Raw genomic sequence first — 23,570 nt, 5'->3', positions numbered from 1 at the left:
GAGTAATAAAATACACACGTGGGCGATTGTGTTTTACCTTCCAAGAAAAATCTAGTTATGACATTTTAAGGACATATTTATTCTACTTTAAAATAGTTCAGAGAGATAATAGGAACCCCATAAAGGAAAGGTGTGCCGTTGAAATTTCGATTATAGGTTAGGGATACTTATGTCTTAGTATATTTTAGAAAAAAAGTATTAGATTTGGAGACGCCATGTAAAATAAATGGAAAATGAATTCAAAGGGGGATAAAAGCAAAAGATACATATATCACATACATTCTATGATTCTTTTATTTAATTGATGAACACATTACACACATGCTGTATTTTATCAGATCAACAGCGGCAGATTTTTTTCCCCTTAACCTGCAGAGTTTTTGATCAGTCCATCATACTTTTTTCTTGAACGACACTTTCGTCACTTGTTATTTATCATATAAGTGACTAAAAGTTGAAAACAAGAGTATAGACAATTTCAAAGACAAAAGACACACAACAACAACAATTACAAGAAGAGCACTGGATTGCTAGCGACTATTTATTTATTACAAACACAGGACTATGTTACTTTGTTAATACGAGGTTTCACTATGTATAAAGTCTGCCACTTGTCCGGTGCTCTGGAAGGTCGGAAGGAGAAGTAATACCGAAATCACATGCCCATAATAGCATCACCAACAAGTGGCCCACAGGTCTTACTAAAATTATAACATTCACTACACAGCCAACCACTAGAGCAATCATCCCTGGTATTACAAGGTTTCCCACAAGTTGCATCATATTGTTCTTGAAATAGTTTTGTTGCAATTGGTAATACATCTTTAGGTAGATCTCTTAGGGCCATCACATGAATTTTCGTGGAGCAAGCTGCAAATCATAATCAAAATTCAAAATTGAATTTCGTAAAAATAATAGTCTCTTATGATGCACTTTGACTGAGCAAGGAGTTTAAGAATTAAAAAAACTTGTGGTATAAAATAAATCATAATATTTGTATGACTATAAAATTATTTCATTAAGAGTAAAACAAAAAAAGTTAAAGTTAAATTATTCGCATAAATAGGGACGGAGGATGAAATGACTTACCAGCAATAACCACAAGGAGAGTGGTGAAAATGATAGCGAGTTTATATGAGAAACCCTTTTCAGCCATTGTAATACTGAAGTTAAACTTCAAGGTTGAGAGACTTATAGTACAATATAGACGCGTTTCCTTCCTTTTACGAAAGTCGTATTTATAAGCTTTTCTCGAGAGTCTTGGCTATTTTAGTCTATCTTTGACAATCAAAATGTCTCACAACCACGCAAGTTTCATATACTTCCTCCGTTCATTTTTTCTAGGGATGTATACTAAAAATAGTTTTTTTATTTTTACTTGTCACTTTACGCATATCAAGAGAAAGACAAACTTTTTTTTACTGTTATACCCACAGTATTTATTACTAATTTCAAATCATTTTTCCAAATCTAATAAAATATGCATCAATGAATATGGGTATCATGGTAAATTATGTACTTCATTTATTATTTCTCAAGGGGCGTAAAAAGCCAAAACGTGCCAAGTAAAAGTGAACGGGGGAGTATATATGGATCTTGCGTGGTTGTGAGACATTTTGATTGTCAAAGTTAGACTAAAATAGCCAAGACTATATATATATATATATATAACAACGACATGCACAATGTATTTCCACAAGTAGGAATTGAGAAGGGTAGTATATATGCAGATTTTATTTCTATCTTGTGAAGATAAAAAAGTTGTTTCCGGAATACCATCGGCTCAATAAATTTCCTTAATCAACTTAGTTAGCACAAATCTAAATTACTCAGACTAGTGAATTTAGGGACGGCTACAAAAATCTACCAACACGTTTAATTCATGGATCATTGGAACCCCTATAGATAAGGATAAACAGTCGATCGAGGACCATAGCATATAGTACGACAAAACAATGAAAAATGATAAAAATACACAAGCCCCAACAACAACAACCACTGCGCTTTAGTCCAAATAAATTAGCATCAGCATGAATTCAATTGACCATTAAACGTGAAGCTTTTAAAGAGATTTTTTCCGTTCGCGAAGTGCACATACGACACGGTTACACATAAATTTCCTAAAGTCATTATAATATTTCTCAATTGTTTCGAAAATACGAAGTACAAGTCAAATTTTATGAATGAACATGCATTGCTACGGGGGATTAATTAGTGAAGTACTATGCCACCAACCCCTATGGTTAAATATTAAAGTAATGTGTCATGAGTGTGTGTATGACTCCCTCCGTTATAGTTTATGTAAAACTATTTTTTTTTATCCGTTCAAAAAAAAATGATTCCTTTCTAAATTTGGAAATAATTCAGCTTAAATTACCAATTCTACCCTTAATGAGAAGCTTTTATAACCACACAAATACTCTTGACCCCCTTTTAATTTGTTTAGAACCACAAATTTCAAACGTATTCATTTTTTCTTAAACTCCGTACTCAATCAGGTTCACAAAAATTGAAACAAAGGAAGTACTATTAATTACTAAAAGCAATGGGCCACCAACCTAAGTACTAGTACTAGTTTTATTTTTCTTTTTTAGGTGAAGCATATTTACTAGTTGTTCACTTATTGACCGTGAATTGATGAAAAAAAAAAGCTCTCCTTATATTTGTGTAATGAGAAATTTTTTCTAGAGTAAATGTTGGACTAAACGATCCGAAGATACTCTTAACATGTTATAATATTATTTGTTTGGGGCTCACATGGTTTTCTTTAAATTAGCGTCATACCATTAAGAGATTCTTACGCCTTATACGTAAACTCTCAATCTTTTCAGCTATCAATGTGGAATTTGTTCGCACACTAAAGGTTCTGAATGATTCAGAATTTGTTGCGTGTGTATGAATAAAGTCCCACATGGAAAGTAGAAAGGAAAAAGATTCTACTTATAAGGAGCAGAACTCACATATCCAAAAGATGAAAGTAGCAGAAATGAAGATGTTGAGGTGGATGTGCGGGCACACTAGGATGGATAAGATTAGGAATGATGATATTTGGGAGAAGGTGCACGTGACTCCCATTGATGAGAAGATGCGGTAAGCGAGGCTCAGATGGTTCGGCATGTACAGAGGAGAAGCCCAGATGCTCCAGTAAGGAGGTGTGAACGACTGGTTGTGGAAGACACAATAAGAGGTAGATGACGGCCTAAGAAGTATTAGGGAGAGGTGATCAGGAAGAATATGGCGAGGCTTCAGGTTTCCGAGGACATGATACTTGATAGGAAGTTGTGGAGGTCTAGTATTACGGTTGTAGGCTAGGAGGTAGTTGAGTCTTGCGTTACTTTGTGTCTTTATGAGCCTAGTCCGGTAGGGTTTTGTCTAGGATAGTTAGGGGTAATGTCGTTTCTTACTATTTTCTATTTTCGACGCAGGTTCCACTTACTAGCCATCGTTTTTGCTTTGTATTTTTCTTATGCATTTTATGTTCATATTTTTCCTATGATCTCCGTGATGAATCTAATATTCTCTCCTTTTGTCTTTTTATTATCTTAAGCCGATGGTCTTTCGGAAACAGCCTCTCTACCCCTTCGGGGCATGGGTAAGGTCTCCGTACACACTACCTTCCCCAGACCCCACTTGTGAGATTCTACCGGGTTGTTGTTGTTGTTGTTGTTATTGTTGTTGTTGTTATAAGGAGATGGATACTCTTAATAAAAAAAATTGTTTCTGAAATACCCTCGGCTCAATAAACTTTCTTAATGAACTTAGTTAGCATAAATCTAAATTACTCGGATTAGTGAATTTCGGGACGGCTACAAAAATCTACCAGCACGTTTAATTCATGGATCATTGGAATCCCTATAGATAAGGATAAACAGTCGATCGAGGACCATGACAACTACAAATCAAATTTTATGAATGAACATGCATTGGTACGGGGGATTAATTAGTGAAGTACCATGCCACCAACCCCTATGGTTAAATATTAAAGTAATGTGTCATGAGTCTGTGTATTACTATTAATTACTGAGAGCAATGGCCCACCAACCTAAGTACTCGTACTAGTTTTATTTTTCTTTTTTAGGGGAAGCATATTTACTAGTAGTTCACTTATTGACCGTGAATTGATTAAAAAAATGCTCTCTTTATATTTGTGTAATGAGAATTTTTTTAAAAGTAAATGTTGGACTAAACGACCCAAAAATACTCTTAATATATTATAATATTATTCGTTTGGGTTAAGTTCACACGGTTTTCTCCAAACTGGCTTCACACCATTAAGAGATTCCTACGCCTTATACGTAAACTCTCAATCTTTTCAATCTTTACAGCTATCAATGTGGAATTCGTTCGCACATTAAAGTTGCTGAATGATTAAGAATTTGTTGGGTGTTTGTGAACAAAGTCCCACATGAAAAGTAGAAAGGAAAAAGATTCTACTTATAAGGAGTTGGATACTCTTAATGATATGAGGCCTTTTGGGAAAAACCATGCGGGCTGGGTCCAAATCGGTCAATATCCCACCATATTAAGAGTATATTTAGGCCATTTTACCTAACATCTGGTATCAGAGCATAAACCCTATAGGTTTGGAAAAACCCATTGTTCTAAAAGATTTGGGAAAGGAAAACTTATAATCCTTGTCAAATTAGGAAACTTTTCTCTTATAGGTTTGGAACTATTTGGGACCTATATATACAGGTTGTAGGTGGGGATTCTATAGATTGTGTGGTGCTTTCCTCATTCATTGTGGAAAGCTCTCTCTGCTTTTGCCCCGAGGATTAGGCTTAGCCGAACCTCGTTAAATTCTTGTGTTGATTTTTCTTCTCTATTTGCTTTGTGTGTGATTGTGTTTTAGTTAACCCACGGTCTTCCGCAACTATTGGTATCAGAGCAAGGTTTGGGTTTCTACATATAATCTAGGGTAAGATATCTTTATCATCTTCAACGAAGTACGAAGTAGAGAAATTTGACGGAAGTTCTAGTTTCAGTCTATGGAAGATTAGGATGAAATCGTCCCTGGTGTTACAAGGGTTATAGAAGGTAATTTATGAGAAATTTCCTGAAGAGATGATAGAGACAAAGAGGGCAAACTTGAAGGAGAGAGCTTTGAGTGCGATCTTAATGAGCGTTACCGATAGCGTTCTTCGGGAAATTGCTGAAGAAACTTCTGCAGCAATAACATGGAAGAAGTTGGAAGATCTGTATTCTAATAAATCGCTAACAAACATCTCTACCTGAAAAAAGGTTATACAATATCCATATGAATGAAGGTACACCTGTTAAAACTCACCTTGATGAGTTTAATTCAATTATAATGGACCTGAAGAACGTGAATATCAAAACTGAGAGTGAGGATTAGGCCTTGATTGTGTTATGTTCTTTACCACTGTCTTATGATACTTTTGCCGATATGCTACTATATGGGAAAGAAAACATTTCACTGGAAGATGTTAGTAATGCAATAAAATCTTAAGAGCTTTTCAGATAGCAGAATTGAGGACGAGGGTCCTATGAGTAGAGGAAGAACATAACAAAAGGACTTTAACATAAAAAGGTCAACCGCCAGATCAAAGTCTAGAGCAAGAAAGCAAAACTGTTATGAGTGTGGGGAGTAGGTCACTACAAGAGAGATTGTCTTAAGCTGAAGGAGAAAAGAGATAATTCAGCAAATATTGTTGACACTGACAATAATTCTGATGATAATGACAATATAGAGAAAGTCTGTGCTGTGAGTTCTAGTCATGGGCAGAATTCTTGGGTTCTTGATTCTGGTGCTACTTTTTACATGTTTCCACACAAGAATTAGTTAGCAACTTACAAGCAAATGAGTGAAACTATCTACATGAGAGATAATAATCCATTACCAGTAGAGGGGATTGGTAAATCAAATTGAGAATGTTCGATGGAATTATCAGAAATATTGAGTGTTGGCATGTTCCTCGGATAAAGAGAAATGTCGACTTTGGATGATCAAGGGTCTAAGTTTCACTCCGAGAATTGAATACTTAAAGCGTGTAAAGGCTCCATGGTACTCATGAAGGTTTAACTGTATTCTAAATTATATCATATTCAGGTCAGTGTAGTTGAAGGGGAAGCTGCTGTAGCTTCTGAGAAAAGTGATATGAATCAGTCTCAGTTGTGGCACTTGTGACTTGGTCATATGAGTGATATAGGATTGTCTTTGTTGAGTAAGCAGAATTTGTTGAATGCGTACAAAAATCATGTTTTGAATTTTTATGAGCACTGTATATTTGGTAAACATACAAGGGTAAAGTTTAGCAAAAAGGCCGAGCATAAGACAAGAGACAAGTTAGATTATATACATTCAGACTTGTGGGGTCTAACAGAGTTCCCTCCAACAGTGGTGCCATGTATTTTATGACTTTGATTGATAATTACTCAAGGATAGTGTGAGTGTATTTTCTTAAAACAAAAGATGAGTCATTTCCGATATTTGTTAAATGGAAGACGATGGTTGAGAGGCAGACAAAAAGAAAAGTTAAGCGCCTTCAAACTGACAACGGGTTGAAATTTTGCAATTCTGAGCTCAATAATTTCTACAGCAGAGAGGGCATAGTGAGATACCACACTTGAGTCGGAACACCATAATAGAATGGCGTTACAGAACGTATGAACAAAACGCTTTGTGATAGGGTACAAAACATGCTTTCACATTCATGTGTTAGCAAGGATTTTTGGGTTGAAACAATCAATACAGCTTGTTATTTGGTCAACAGATCTCCATCCACAGCTATTGATTTCATAACTCTTTTTGAGGTTTGGTCCGGTTCGCCTGTTAATTATTCAAATTTAAGGATATTTGGTTGTTCTGCTTATTTTTCATGTGACGAATAAAATACTTGAGCCGAGCGAAAATAAGTGCATATTTCTAGGTTATGCAACTGGAGTGAAAGGTTATACGTTGTAGTGCACAAATCAAAAGACTCCAGGGATAATTATCAGAAAGGATATAACATTCAATGAGTTTGCCTCACTGGATAGTTAGAGGGAGAAGGCAATAGCAGAAACAGATCGTGGTGTTAGTGACCGCATAGAGATAGAAATTGAATCTCCACTAGCTCAGCCTCGTAGTTCTAAATTAAAGTAGAGGAAGTGGAGGAGGTACAGAATATTGATCAATATGATAATGTGCACCTGCGGAACAACAACCATATAACGTTGCAACAGGTAGAGAGGAGAGAGTGATCAATCCACCATAAAGGTTTGCAAACGTAGCTGATGGTAATTTTTCTGGATATACAAATTTAATGGAGTTTGCTTTGTCAGTTGTAGAGACCATTGATGTGCTTGAGCCTAATAGCTTTAAAGAAGCTATTTCTAGTCCAAAAGCAGATCAATGAGTTGGTGGTATGAGTGAAGATATTGAGTCTCTTCATAAGAATCAGACATGAAAGCTTGTACCATTGCCAAAGGAACATAAAGTACTAGGCTGCAAATAGATTTTCAAAAGAAAAGAGGGCAATCCAAGGGTTGAACCATCAAGGGACAAGGAAAGATTAATAACTAATATTTTTACACAGAGGGAGGGGATAAATTACAATGAAGTGTTCTTTTCAGTGGTAAAGCATAGCTCTATCAGGGTCTTACTAGATTTGGTGGCTCTTCATGACATAGAGCTAGAGTAATCTATACTATACTAAAAGCACGAAGGCCCTTAGAAAAATGTCATTCGCCTTTTTTACCCTTTAAAAATAGAGGTTACACTAGATAATATAGTCATTTAATTATTCCCCTAATATTTAGCACTTTTAAGTCAACTAAATTTTTGCTTATTAAAGTTTTCCTTATTTAAACTACTATATAGGGAATCCTAATATTTATGACATCAAAATAAATCAAATTGAACAAATTATTTATAGAAACTAATTAGAAACGTACGTAGTATCGGATTTTATCAAACATTTTATGGTTCCATGAAATGCATACTTTTTTTTCCAAATTAAAGTATAGTCTATATAATTATTTTCCTGAAAAATATACTTATGTCATTAAAGTGTAGCCTATATTTTGACTATCTACTAATCTTTAACTCCTTCTGACCATCTAAAAATTATGAATACCATGAAAAACTTAAAAACTAAATTTTGAAATAATTCAGGCGAAATATATGAAAAAGTAATAAAAACATAAATATATAGCTCTGTATAGTTTGGAAACAACATAAACATAGTCATTGGAAACAATTAATGTAATATTAAAATTTGTAGAATTTTAAATTAGTTAAATTTTGATTCTTAAATTTTGTTTAGTTGAATTATGTAGAAAAATCTAATAACTAAAAGTTTAAATCAATAAATTTTTTACCTTAAATAAATTCTTTCCTTATTTGGACTATGCAATATAACTATAACACATTGCATGTTAATCTTAATATTCGAACTTCAAAATTCACTTAAATTTTATTTATTGAAATTTTGTATAATATTTAAAAATTACGCTCAGTAATTATTTCAACTTGCAGAATCATAAAGTAAAATGTATTCTAAATGAGTAGAATTTATTCAATAATGGCAGATTATCATACACGCATTAATTATTTTTCTATTAATATTTGCAGACTTGAAGCAATAAGGATGAAATAGTAAAAGATAAGAATATATCTAAATGAGTTGTCATTAATTAATTTTCTTTTTTCCCCATAAATATTCCTACAAATGATAGCTCCCTATATTATTATATATTATGTTATTTGTTATAAATTATTAATTAATATCAATCATCTTTTAAGTTTATAATGACACTTATCAATTTGTATTATTTGAAATTTATCGTAATAAAAATATCTTTTTACTTGTTTGTTTCTATATTAGGAAAAAAGTTAACAATAAGTTTATAAGTTATTCTTATCATTCTTTGAAAACTTCCATCCTATATTTTGCCTGCTAAATAGGATTAAATTTATATTTTTAGGAAGTTATGTAATTTATTTTTATTTTAGAATTCAATTCTATTATTTAATAATATTAATTTATGTAATTTAAAAAAAATATTTAGTTATTGACATGGAAAACACGCGCAAAGCGCATACCTTAAAACTAGTTAGATATGAAAACTACATTCTTGCATGAAGAGTTGGATAAAAAGATTTATATAAGTCAACCTGAGGATTCATTACTCGGGATAAGAATAATCATGTTTGCTTACTTCAGAAATCTTTATATGGTCTGGTCCTCAAGAGAATTAATATGACAACGGCTAAATTTGTGTATGTTCCTTTTGCTTCCTATTTTAAGTTATATGCAGACAAGTCACCAAAAACAAACGAGGAGATGGAGCAGATGTATAGTGTTCCATATTCGAGTGTTGTAGATAGCATTATGTGTGCTATGGTTCACACTCGCCTTGACATTTCATATGTTGTTAGTGTTGTGAGTTGATACATGGCATATCCCGGCAAAGAATATTGACAAGCGGTGAAGTGGATCTTGAGATACTTGAAGGGTATTGTAGATATAGGCTTGACTTTTTACAAAGACAAGTTGAGAGAATCCTTAGTTGGCTATGTCGATTCAGATTATGCATGAGACTTAGATAAGAGAAGATCACTGACAGGTTATGTTTTTATTCTTTCTGGTAGTGTCATCAGTTGGAAGGAGACTTTGCAGTCTGTTGTTGCTTTGTCTACCGTAGAAGCTGAGTATATGGCAATAACGAAAGCAGTTAAAGAGGTTATTTGGCTACATGGCTTGGTAAGTAATCTTGGACTAGCTCAGAAGAAGACACCAGTGTTTTGTGATAGTCAAAATGCTATTCATCTTAATAAGAATAAGATGTTTCATGAGCGGACGAAGCATATTGAAGTCAGACATTACTTTATTCGAGACATTATATCAAAATAGGTTGTTAATGTGGAGAAAGTGTCTACGCATGACAATCCAGCCGATATGATGACCAAGGCAGTTCCGGCCAACAAGTTTAGGCATTGCCTAAACTTGATTGGTGTGTCCAATACTCAATAGAGCCCTCATGAGGGCTGAGGGTAAGGCAGAGAGACATTGTTCCTGTTGATGAAGAAAATTCAAGCTAAAGGAAAGATTTGTTATTTTGTGACATGAATTATTTCCTAGTGTTATTAGGAAACCCATTATCCGTATAGGTTTGGGAAAACCTATTGTTCTGATAGATTTGGAAAAGAAAAACTTATTGTCCTTGTCAAATTGGGAAACTTTCTCTCATAGGTTTGTGACTATTTGGAATCTATATATAGGGGTTGTAGTTGGAGATTCTATGGATTGTATGGTGCTTTCCTTCTCATTCATAGTGGAAAATTTTCTCTGCTTCTGCCCCGATGATTAGGTTTAGCCGAATCTCGTTAAATTCTTTTGTTGATTTTTCTTCTCTATTTTCTTTGTGTGTGATTGTGTGTTAACCCATAGCCTTCCGCAATATAATTATTCCAATACTCTGAGTCAAATATAGATTATTTGATCACTCTTACATTATTACAAGAGCCAAACTTTTTTCAAGTGTTAACTACGAAGAAACTCTCATTTTCCAGATGTATATATATTGTCACACCTCCTTTTTTACCCGTGCCCGCAAAGGCGTAGAGGAGTTTTTTCAATTAAAGGACAATCGAAACGGGATTATTATTAAAGAATCAGAGTCGCCACTTGGGAGATTTATGGTGTCCCAAGTCACCGGTTTTAATCTCGAATCGAGGAAAAGAATGACTCTGTTTAACAGTCCGCGAACCAGAAATCCGAGTAAGGAATTCTGTTAACTCGGGAGAAGGTGTTAGGGATTCCCGAGTTCCGTGGTTCTAGCACGGTCGCTCAACTGTCATATTCGGCTTAATTATCCGATTTTTTACAATTATGAACTTATGTACAAATTTTAACTCTTTAACTGCTCTTATTATTATTATTTTACAGAGAATTGCAACGTTGTGAAAATGTATCTCGAACCACGTCACAATCCATGTACCCGTGGTCGTCGACACACTTCGACTCCGTTGAGATTTGGATTTGGGTTACATCAATGTACACCCGCGTTTAAGAAAGTAAATTATTAAAAGCGCGCCTAAGCGACTAGCGCATTATTATTTTTGAGAATGTCGTGAAATCTTGCTAAAACGGCCCATCGAAGTCTAATTAATTATTAACCATTTATTGAGGGCCCCGCAACTTGCATTTTATTTGGCGAGGCTCGTCTCATTTATTTTTAAAGATCAATTCTAAAGTGACTACATTTCTATTTAAGCTTGTCTCTAAAATAAAAGAAAATAATCCTAGTTAATTACATGCTTGAAAAGGCCATCACTTATTTATCGGATTAAACCAAACGCAATCGGAAAATTACAATCAAACTTGCATAAAAGGGGATTATTTTATGCCTTATTCTATAAGCCAATACTACTGAAATTGAAATTATAAATAAATACGGAATTGACAAATAATATATATTCAAAGGAAACTAATTATCCTATAGCTAATCTAAACCCACATTGTTAGATGAAATGAACCGTTGGGACTAATTGTTTTCAACTACTTGAAACTAAACCAACCTTAATTACTAATGATTACGAAAGTTTGATAAACTAAATCATTAACTTAAATAACTGATTGATTAATGTTCTTAGCCTTACTACATTGAATTGTACTTCAAATACATCAAGCCTATGGATTATACAAAATTACTAACCAATTATACTTACCTAACACTTGCGGATCTTTGTTACTAACGAGATTCAAAAAATCACAAACTTCAAGTTACTTCTATTCCAATATTCGCGAGTTTAAAGTTAGATTTTACCAACCAATTAAATCGATTCAGCACATTAACTAATTACCAATTTGAGTTGGGATGTGATTCCGAAGCTACATTATTTTAAATATATGAATTAGTAAAACTGAAACTGATAACTATGCAATTCTTACAGAAATACGTCGAATAGTTCAACAATCTAACAATTCTTCTCAAATTAAACTTGCATACTGTATTGACTAATATTCACGTCATTGCAAGGATCTTGAGTTCGTAATCTAACGTTATGCCATATCTAGCTGCTAATCAATGATAAGCAAATCCAACAGTCAAATTACCCGTCCAGCTCTAAACGAACTCACGATTACCATTAAATACAAAACAATGTGACTCCAGGATTACACTACCATTTATCAAGACGAATGAGGATTGTGAATAACAAGATCGCTTCATGCTTTGAATAACTTCTTATTTTCAAAACTTAACTACAACTAAATGAAGTTAAACTACCACATGTCTAACAAATGACCAAATGTCCCGAACAGTCCATCAATTTAACAGTCCAAACCCATTTAAATTATTGTAGAAAATTTTAATTACAATCCAAACTACTACAATCAACTATGATAAAATACGGCTAGAACTAAAGCTTCCAATGAAGTTATACTTCCATTTTTTATTTTTATTCCGACTGGACAACTACATGATTTGAGATTCAGGACATATACCTGGTTTAGGCAATACAAGAAGAGGAAGAAAAAGGTCAACAGCAGTAGTAACCAACAGAAGTTGCAACAGCAGTGTAACAACGAAATAACCAGCAGCTATAAACTGTCCCAAGCATAGAGCAAAAGTAAAAAGAAGAAGTGTTCTAGTTATTTCAAGTTCTCAAGCCAAGCAAATAAAAATAGCTACTCTTTTTCAAGTTTTCAGCTTTCAAAAATTCAATCCAGTTTTTTCAATTGAGTATTCAAGTTTTCAGTCCTGCCCCTCTCTCTGCAAACCTCCTCTCCCTCTTATACAAGTCTGCCTTACCCCCTTTTTTCCCACTAAAATCTGAATTTTCTACTAAAATCCCACTAAGGAAAGCTTTTCCTTAATTTCAGCCCCTCATTCTCTTTTGTTCCCTATTACCAAATTAATTAATATCCCACTAACAAAGCACTAACACTAAAATATAATCCTAACTGTTTCTTTCCTAAATCAACCCTGAAACCCCTTAATTATCTGCTCCCCTAGTACAACTATTCCAATATATTAAAACTTTGAATTCTAAAATCTATTCAACTATCAATTAACTAAACTAATTTGATTAACAGCTATAACCAATTCCAGCTAGTACTTTAAGACAGAAAAATACATCAAATATAAGGGTTTCAGTGATTCAGAACAATGCTTATAATCAAACAGAATCTTAATTAATCAGACAACCAATCAATTGAAAAAAACTATAAACAACATAACGCCAAATGATTCAAACTATACGAACGACCTAATCAATGAAGCTTAATTAATCGATTACATATTACAATTGAACAATCAGAAACAGAGAAACAGGCAATTCACGGGTAATTTCAGTGGTATTGACAGAAACAAGGACTAATAGGAAGCTAATTAATCGACGCAACTTATTAATCGATTATACATACACAATTGGTAACAACAAACAGAATCAAACATACAAACAAGATGATTCATGGCTTTGTACAACACAGGGGACTTATGAAACTAATTATTCGACGACATTAATCAAATCGAATGTGTAGTTTATAACAGGTACAATTTAATCAACAAAAGAAAAATCGACCAAATAAAAAGGTCACTGGGGATGAGAAAATGAATTGATAAAGAATAGAAGAACCAATCAAACTAAACTAAATAGATACATAGATAAAAAAAAATGAACACAGAACAAGTAAAAAAGGAAAATACCTCAAAATATCAGAACTACACGGACCCAGGCTCGATCTTCGGACTCGGACACTTTGAGTCGAACAGACCTTAGTCGAAGTGTTCTCAACTGAGAACACTTCGATTAAGGTCGATTAGACCCCAAATCCTCACTTAATTTGGACGGATTCCATGATTTGAATTTCTAGGGTTCCTGGTTTTCGATTTAGGGTTCGAACGTTTCTAGACAGATTTGAACGGAACCAAAGTCATTTAGGGTGTGAGGGAGGTCTGGGGATTGCCTGGTATGAATTTGGAGTGGATGGGGTAGAACTAAGTCCTGCTCGAATCTTCGATTGAAGATTCGAGAAGTTGGAAGTTGATTCGAGGTGAGCAACCAACAGATCCGTAACGAGGGTGGTTAGGGGGTTCCTTGGGGTGAGTTTGGGGTTGGTTGGTGTAGGTTTCCGTTTGGCTCGAATCTTCATTTGAAGATTCGAGAAGATGGGGGAAGATTCGAACCACACGAGTAACATATTTGGAACGGGGGTGGTCAGATGGTCTTAGGGTGTTAAGGTGGTGGTCACCGGCGTTGTTGCCGCCGGCTTTCAAACGGAGGGGTTTCAGGGCGGCTAGGGTTTGGGGTCCGTCTCTGAAAGAGACGATGAAAAGGGATGAGGGAGGGTGTTTGGTTATGGGGGCGTGGGGTGAGAATTGGCCTTATATACGGAGATGAGGGATGGATCCTGGCCGTTGGATCAGGTGAGATTGATGGCCAGGATCTTTTCACTTAAGGGAACAGTGCCATTTTGATTGAGTGGGGATTGGATCGGTCTCAGATGGGAGTGGGTCGGGTCATGAGGGAAAGCCTGAGATCCGCTAGATCAAAAGCAATGAACGGTCCTGATCAAATACAACCATACGTCGTCGTTTGGTTTAATGAAAGAACTGAACTGGACCGTTAGATCTGTTTGATCAACGGTCCAGATGAAAAGTGCCAATACGGCGTCGTTTCCTTCGTTCCCCAGGTTGGCTGGGTTGGACCGGACAAGAGGGTGTTTGGACTGGGTTAATTGATTTGGGCTTTGAAGCTTTTGGCCCAAATCTGGGTCTTCTAATTTTTCCTTTCTTTTTATTTTCTGAATTATTTTCTAAAATCTTAAACCAAGTTAACTTACTAATAATACTAATTATCTTTAATAACATTTATCACATACAACTAAATGTCAATTAACAATAAAATCACACAAGTTAAAGCATTTAATTAAAATAAAATCACACGATGGCATACTTTAAATGCATATTTTTGTGATTTTCTTCTTTTAAAACCAAATTATGGTTTAATTAATTCCTAATGGTAAGAAATAAAAATCCTAAGTGCACATGCCACATATTTTTTATTATTTCAATTATAACAGGATAAACATTCACAGACAAAAACATAAATAATTATCCAAAAATGCTACGTCAATCCTAAAATTGTACATCAAGAAAATTTTGTTTTATTTTTTTTTCTTTTGGAGTAGTTTTCTTGAAGCAAAAATCACGTGCTCACATATATAAAGGAATTTTAGCCCTTATAATGATATATATTTATGCAGAGGCGGTGCAAGAATTTGAACCTTATGAATTCAGAAAAATAATCATTTTAAATTGTTGAGTCTAAATTAATAATTTTTACATATTCATTGGTTTTCTTAATACAAGTACAAGGTCAAAACAAAAGTTACTTAGATTCAGCCGAACGCAACCAACACAGTGACATTAGTTGATATAGTTGGGGTTTTGGGAACATTTACTTGTTTGATTAGATTCGGATGCTACTTGAATTATATCTCAATGTTTTGAATTTTACTTTGATGTTATAGTTTGTAAACTGTGTTTAATGCTTCAATTATTGGAGTTTGATTGGATAATTTAAGGTTTAGGGGTTTGAGTGGTTGGAATTGATAGTTTAGGCGTTTAATAGGTTGGAATTTGCGATTGGCTCCTCTTGTTTGTGCTCGTATTGTTTGGTTGCTTTGTTTTCTTTTTCCTGTTAGGCCTGTGGCGATAAAATAGTTATTTACCATGGTTATATTTTTCTAGATTTAATTTCTGTAGGAAGCCGTCGAAAACACTAAACAAATTCCAAAATGATGATATTACCGACGGCCTTCGTCGGAAATAAAAAATATCAGCAAGATGAAATTTCCAACGGAGTCGGTCTTCTTTCACCAAAAAGGGGCATTTGTATCTATACCCGCTTTTTGTATCACATTTTAACTTGTGTTCGCTTTGCAAAAAAAATTGCAAGCCTACCCGCTTTTTCGCATAACTTCAGCACACGAGAGTGAAGTAGCAAAGACAATCACGCAAAACTTCAGCATTCTAGTAGCCGGGCCTGAAGTTCAGCTCTAGAACTGAAGTTTTTGTTTTGTAACTGGCGAACTTCAGCTTTAGAGCTGAAGTTTTTGTGTTGTAACTGGGAAACTTCAGCTCTAGAGCTGAAGTTTTTGTCTTTGTAACTGGGGAATCCCACTATCAAGATGTTCTAGTTTTTGATAACTCACCCAACTTTAGTTTACCGTTATTAGAATTATGTAATCGGATCCATCGTTCAGTTCCATCTACTGTGTACTATGTTAATTTTCATGTTTTAAATATATCAAGAGCTATGTTTCATAGCCAAAAAAAAACTCAAAACAGAAAAGAAAAAGAAGAACAAACTCCATGTACATGGGAAAGAATAAATTTGAAACTTACTGTTAAAGGCTGGGTTCCTTGTGCAGAAACATTTACGGTATCAAGTAAATTTCCAGCAATGGATGACGGAGTTGTGTTTCTAGACAATGAGAAAACTGATTTTTAATGTTATAATAATCCAAATGGAAGTCCTCAGTATATTTGCTTTAGCTTCATTAATCAAAGAGAGCAATGTTGAAGTCATCGTTGTAGAAGAAGAAAAAAGAAAATGAAGGAGGAGAAGGGGGAGCTGAAATTGTTTAAAAAGTGGGTACAAGTTAAAAATTTTAAAAAAAATGAGTATAGGTTAAATGTGCGCGACCAAATAGAACGCCCCGTGCAATTTTTACCCAAAAAAATTATTCTTGATAACCGAAAGAGTCCATCGGAATTTTTTTACAAAAATATGATGGTCTCTGGCATAAAAGTTTTTAAAAAAAATCTTCTTTAATATAATTCGTCAAGATTAGGAATTTCAGCTGTCCGGTTTTTTATTCTTTGGCCAAATAGTAACACAGCCTCCTAAACTTGTCACCAATTTCTACTTAGATACTTCAAATGTGGCTTGTTCCTATTAGTCTCTTGAACTCTAGCATAGTATAACGTTTGCTCCTACCGAAGGAAAAGAAGGTTGAATGAGCTCGTTAACTTAAAAAATACATACATCGATGACAGAGTTTCGTGACGTTTATATTTTCTAGATGTTTCAATTCAAATAACACATTTGCTTATGGAAAGTCAATTTAACTAAATTTTGAAGCTAAACTAAATTAGTTTAACCCAACATTTTAAAATTAAAATTTAGATATTCAATAACTATACGAAAAGTACTAAGTTGTAATTTTTCTCATGCCAATATGATAAAAAATATTTTTAAATGTTGGTCAAACTTCAAAGAGTTTGACTCTCGAAAAACGAAATGTGTCATCTAAATTGAAATAAAACGAGTCTTAGTTTTTACATTTTAATTGTAATAGGTACGTTCTAGTTCATGGGTACTGTTTGACCAAAAATATGGATCTTGGTTCAACTAATTAAATTTATAGAAATAATGGTTAATCTTGGCTAATAATAATATCCTAAACGAAATTTTCGGTAATATGATAAATAGCACGTAGATCTATTCCGAAAGTTATGTTGATGCTCAATAAGTACAATATTTAAGAACCCAAAAAGAAGTAATGTAGCATTAAATAGTGATGAATAACAATAAATAACATTTATGCAAATAAAACGAATGAGTCACCCGAGAAAGGATGAAATCAATGGATGTTCCTTCTAACAATAATGAATGATAGATAAGCCTTTGTATCAGAGATACTCTTGGATCTAGTGAAAAAGTGTGGACAAGAATCTTAGTGAGAATGTTATTTTTGTAGGCTTGCAATAAGACCAGATTCTCTCTATAAAGTCAAAATGTATTTTACAAATGAATATCTCCTATTTCCTATTATTGTGTCTTTTTCTATTTATAGGGAATATGTTCCTAGAAACCCTGCAGAGAATATCCACTAGAATATTATCTTTTAATGTCCTATCTTGAAACTAGCCGCTATAACTCCGTCAAAGGTATTCGACCTCGACCTCAATCCTTGATGACTCCTCGACTTTAGTCCTTGCTGACTCTTCGACCACGGCCTTCATTGTTTCTTAGATCACTTCAACACGTGGCGGCCTGAGAATGTTTCACTAATTCCATCTTGACTTAAGTATTTTAGAGATAGATTTGACTCATACAATTAGTCCCTCCTCTTACTGAGGCCGACTTCGCGGACGGGTTCAATCAGCGGATCATGCTGTTGGTAGTCGAGCTAATCAAGCGGACTACACAAGTCATGGTTGTTGTGGCGAGCAGGCGACATGGACCTATGTCGGCCGCATATTTCAAATGCTTCGAATTTCCCAGGTGATTTGCTGGAGTTATGCTTGTCCACGAGTTAGGATGATGTCATGTGTCATTATGATGCATATTCCCGATGCGTTGCTTCGTTTTGTGTGTGACCTTTGATTAGACTTGTCGCTTCGGTTTCGGTGCCAATTATGATGAATCGTTTTCGTTTTCGAAGCCATGACCTTTATAAATAGAGATCCTTGAACCTGATTTTAAAGTTTAAACCCTCTAACATTTCGAACACCATAACTTTCTCTTGCTCTCTTCTTCTCCGAATTTCTTTTCTCCGTTTCATTGACCTATATTGTTCTTTATTCCCTCTTGTTTGTTACTCTCCTATGTTACATTGAATCATGTCTAATATATCTTCTGATGCTAGTGAGGGGAGTCGTGTTGCTCCCTTGGCGGTGGTGTTTCCCTTCTATGGGGAGAGCGCTACCGCCATTGTTGAGGATGAAACCTCCCCGTCAATGGAGAAAATAATCCCGCGTAATCCCAAATCTAGGTCTGACCTTAAAAAGTACTGGACACTATACCTGGAGTTTTAAATCAATGATGATGCCTAAGGAATTGGCAGAACTTAAGGCCAAATTCGGCCTTCCAAACCATGTTGATATGATCCCGACTAAGGGGGACGTACTTGGGTACCGCGCTCTTTATGCCTATCCTTTCCTCATCAGCTATTCTTTCCCCCTCCTCCCGTAAGTGGAGGAACTTTGTCGTCCTTACAGTGTCTGTCCGGTTCAGCTTGCATCGTACATCTACAAGGTGATTAAGATGCTGACCAAATTCGCCGAGCTGGTCGGAGTCGAGCTAACGCTATGTTACTTAATACATCTATTCACCCCTACTTTATAGGGGGGAGATGCTGAACCTTCGCCACTAAGGAGGCAAATATTTGGTAGTGAAGATAGATGACAAAGCCAACGGCAGTTTTGGCTTTCCGGAAGCTTTGAACTACGCTCCTGAGTGCCCTGTTTCTTTCTGCGTTTGTTTTCTGTTCAGAATTTTGATGTTTTTACTTTTCTCTTTTGTAGCCAACGGCCAACCTCCTTATCTTGCCTCTCATATCTCTAACTAGGTCGAGCGACTTCTCCCTCACATTGTAGGTATCCGTGATTGGCCAAAGTTTTTCAAGAAATTCAAGTCTGCTATCCCTTTGACTGGTAATTTCCTTTCTTTGATCGTGGCCGCTCTATTTCCTATTGTGTATGGATTTGTTTTGCTAACTTAATGTTGTCTTTTTAGGAAGGGGTTCTCGGAGGAACTGGGCACCTGTGCCCTCTTTTCGAAGGGCGACTGTTGCATCATCGGCTTTGGTTTCGGCTCTTGTTGCGACTGCTACATCTTTTGTATCGATCTCAACCTCAGCTACCGTAATTCGGGAGCCCTTCTACATTCTATTCGTAGCTTCTTCTCCCTAACTCTTTTCGCTAGTTGATGAGGATGACGTCTCTCCTGATGACGATAGTTTATTGCCTTGTAAGAGGAGTGCCGTGAATGCGGGGGAGAGAGGCCGACAACCATTGATGTGGGAGTTTGTAGCTTTGTCCTTCGAGAAATGACCACAATGCATATTGGGGAGAGCCCCGAGGCAATTTCCAAGGCCCATAACTTGGAGGAAACTAGCATACGTCCTGTGGGGGACACGGTCGAGGGCGTGGTGCATAATGACGGCCTTGCACTTCCGAGGCGCAAGGATGCCTCATCTTCTAGAGTCACAGAGGGCGTGCCTTCTTCGACTGATGATAAAAGGAAGTCCATCGCTGAGGAGGACATTGGATCTGACTCCTACATGGATATGGACGAGTTGAGGATGATCAATAAGAGACTCACTCAACTCGAAGTGAGGTTGGAAGGGAGTTCAAGGACTATTGTGATCTCGATGGATCGTAACCTACTTGTAAACATTGAGGAAAGAATCCCTGCCCTTGTCCTCTTTGTTCTGAAATTGAGGGCACGACTCTCGAGATGATAGATGACAACACTTTGTCTAATAACATTGCTGGCCTTGCTCTTCGAGTAAGTACAATCGCCGTCTGTTCGTTTCTTTATGTTTAGATTTCTTTCATAAGATCTAATTTATTTTATTCATTTTGCAGACGATTCTTTCGAAGATCGAGAGCGCTCTCCGGGAGTAGAAACGTAAAGATATTTATGTGAAGTTGAAAGACAAGTATTTTAAATGTCTTGACAAGTATCAGGAGCTCCGGTGTCAGCTCCGTGAGGGCGATGATGTGTGCCAGCTGAGGAAGGATTTGAAGGAATGAGACGAGCAGTTAATGCCGGTCGTAGAGAAATTTAGCATCTTGGAAGGGACGTTGAGGGGAAAAGAGGAGGAGCTTAAGATTAGTAAGGGCATAGAATCCCAATACAGTGATCTCCAAGACCAAGTGGTCTTTCTACAAGGTCAACTCGAAGAATGTTAGTTTAGGGCGGAGGCTCTTTGTGGCAAGGTCGCTAAGAAGCAAGAGGAGCTAGAGAAGGTGGAGTCCACTCGGTCGGAAGCTCCAAGGAAGGAGAAGTCCCTTTAAGTGGTGATCTGAACTCTTCGTTCCGATCGAGGAAATGACTTGTCGACAGTAATGCTTAATGAAGAGCGGCTTGATGAAAGGATTGGGGAGTTGGAGAAAGAGACCTCTGACCTTTATGATCGGGTTGCTGTTCTGGAGGCCGAGAAGGCCAAACTACTTGAACGACCTTCTTCATCTACGACTGCAGGCTTCCCTAAGATTCCTTGCGAGTTATACGAAGAGTGGATTCAAGTCGAGGCCCGACTAGATGTGCTTTGTGAGTTGCATGCAGCAGGCTCTATTTCTACCGCAGACTTTGAGGATGCTCGTGTCAAGGCTCGCGACGCTTGGATTTCTTATGGCTATGATCCGACTACTCCTCGTTGTAGACATGTAATTTTTGACCTTCCCCAAGATTTTACACATTTTAGCGTAAATATTTAATTTAGGTTTAGTATCGCTATTCTAAATAGTGTTGACTACAACAACAACAACAACAACAACCCAGTATAATCCCACTTAGTGGGGTCTGGGGAGGGTAGTGTGTACGCAACCTTACCACTACCCTAGGGTAGAGAGGCTGTTTCCAATAGACTCTCGGCATCCTTCCCTCCAAGAACTTCCCACCTTGCTCTTGGGGAGACTCGAATTCGCAACCTCTTGGTTGGAAGTGAGAGTTGCTTACCATCAGAGTAAATAGTGTTGACTCTTTACTTTATTTTTATCACAAAAAATAAAACAATTACAAAAAAATATTTTTCATCTTTAGGTTAAAGTCAATTAATATATTTATATTTATAGTATTATAACATTTGAAAATACAAAAAAAAATTAGTTTCACTCGTAGTATTTAATTTATATTAGTTTATTTTAATTTAGAGTAATTTTTACATTTTTATAGATACATTGTATTGTTTGGTCTTTTTAGCTTATGTTCAAACCCAAAAGACATGGTCCAACCCAATTACCCTTAGCCCATTCTTTTCAACCCATTAGCCCATTTAAGTGCAAGATTTAATCCTAGCCATCTATTTCCTTCTAATCCAATGACCATCATCCCTTCCCACCTCCATATAAAATACCCAATTATAGAAACCCTACCCGAAGTTTTCAATTCTAGACCTAGACCTAGCTAAGACAAAAAAATTCCTACACCCCAAATGAGATCAGCCGCACCCCCACAAGAATTTCCTAAAATTGGCAATCACCCAAATTCGATTTGATTATGCCGTCCAATTTCAGATGACGCCGGAGTAGCTATCTTCTTGCCGTTAAATTTCCCTATATTTCCCCGTCGAAAATTGAACTCCAGGGTGCAGAAAAGTTGTACAACATGGGTGATGCAATTGATTAACTGGAGACGGAGGTTTTATGAAAAATTGTTTTTTTAATCTTTTTCATTTTGTTATCTTGAAAAACTGTGGCAATGATATATGTACACGTAGACCATTACTTCTTCAGCTTGAAAAACGCACTATAGGAGTTGGTGATAATGATTCTCGTGAATATGGAGAGTTTGGTCACCTCCCTGATAAACGATTCTACGATTTCTCTGATATTCGCTGTAAAATTCTGGTCCGAGATTCCGGTTTGTTAATTGCGGTGTTTCAGTTCAAGGATTGTTGCTTTGTTTAGCCCGATTGATTTGCAATTTTCAGCTTTGTTCATTAATAAAAGACCCATTTCTCAATTTTTATTCACATTTCATTGTGTTATAATAGTTTGGTGCGCCTGTTGATTTATGATTCTACGTTGTTTGAATAACATGTCTTAGTTTTTGTTTAAATTGTTTAAATTAGTTTTTATTTCGATTGTGATGTATGTAATCTTGGTTCTTGAATAAATGTTTTTAATTGGGTAAATAGAAAAATTGGAGTTGTTTCTTTCTTGGCAAGAAATAAGAATGAGCCATAAGGTGTGTTTTGGGTCATAAAGAATCTGTCCAAGTAATAGATTATGTTAGCTAACTTATTTGCCCCCCAATAATATCTTGTTCATAAATTTGGCATCACAACAATCTCCAAAGATTAAGAAAATAATTCAAATGTGTTAGCTTACTTTAGACGCGATTAATAAATGATTCATCATAGCTACGGATACGGTTCCCTTGACGTAGTTCTGATACGTAATTTCCAAATCCTGGTGCACATTTCATGTGACCCGACCACAACAACTAATAATATTAATAATTTAAACATTTTGTAAATCGTGGGTACGGTTCCCATGACACGATTCACTATGTGTACCAAACAAATAAGTGTACGACAATCGTAACTTGTTCCAGTTCCATAAATAATTAAAATCGATCAAAAGCTAAAAATGCACAATATGTTTTAAAATATGTAATTAATCAGATAATTAGGCTAATTATTAATAGTTGAGTGACTGTGCTAGAACCACGGAACCCGGAAACGCCTAACACCTTCTCCCGGGTTAACATAATTCCTTACCCGGATTTCTGTGTTCGCAGACCGTAAATAAGAGTCAACTTCCTCGATTCGGGATTTTAAACCGGTGACTTGGGACACCATAAATTATCCCAAGTGGCGACTCTGAATTTAATATAAATAATCCCGTTTTGGTTATTGCCACTTTAATTGGAAAAACTTTCCTATACCCCTTTCAGGGGTAGAAAAAGGAGGTGTGACACTCGTCTTGGTGAGGAAGATGATGGCGGTGAGGATGCTATAAATCGCCTCGAGGATGAGGCTTGGTATGATTCCATATATCCTCCGAGCGAGGATGGAGTGGGCGTTGAGGGACAGACCGATAAAGGTGTCGCGGGCTGTGATGGTAGTGATCAACAATAGTTCTTTTTTGCTTTTTCT

At 35.8% G+C, this 23,570-nt stretch overlaps 1 protein-coding gene across 1 annotated transcript; it reads right to left on the bottom strand.

Annotated features, from left to right (window-relative positions):
• Positions 1–271: 271 nt before the first annotated feature.
• Positions 272–1,252, bottom strand: LOC107810714 (metallocarboxypeptidase inhibitor). Its single transcript, XM_016635523.2, has 2 exons — positions 1,090–1,252; positions 272–870 (listed from the first exon to the last, which is right to left on the bottom strand). The coding sequence occupies exons 1-2, from the start codon at positions 1,154–1,156 to the stop codon at positions 656–658; spliced, it is 282 nt and encodes a 93-aa protein (XP_016491009.1). The 5' UTR covers positions 1,157–1,252; the 3' UTR covers positions 272–655.
• Between the last annotated feature and the right edge of the window lie 22,318 nt (positions 1,253–23,570).

This window comes from Nicotiana tabacum, chromosome 9 (assembly GCF_000715075.1).
Source record: "Nicotiana tabacum cultivar K326 chromosome 9, ASM71507v2, whole genome shotgun sequence".
NCBI classification, from domain to species: Eukaryota; Viridiplantae; Streptophyta; class Magnoliopsida; order Solanales; family Solanaceae; genus Nicotiana; species Nicotiana tabacum.
This window is presented reverse-complemented; position numbering and strand designations above follow the sequence as displayed.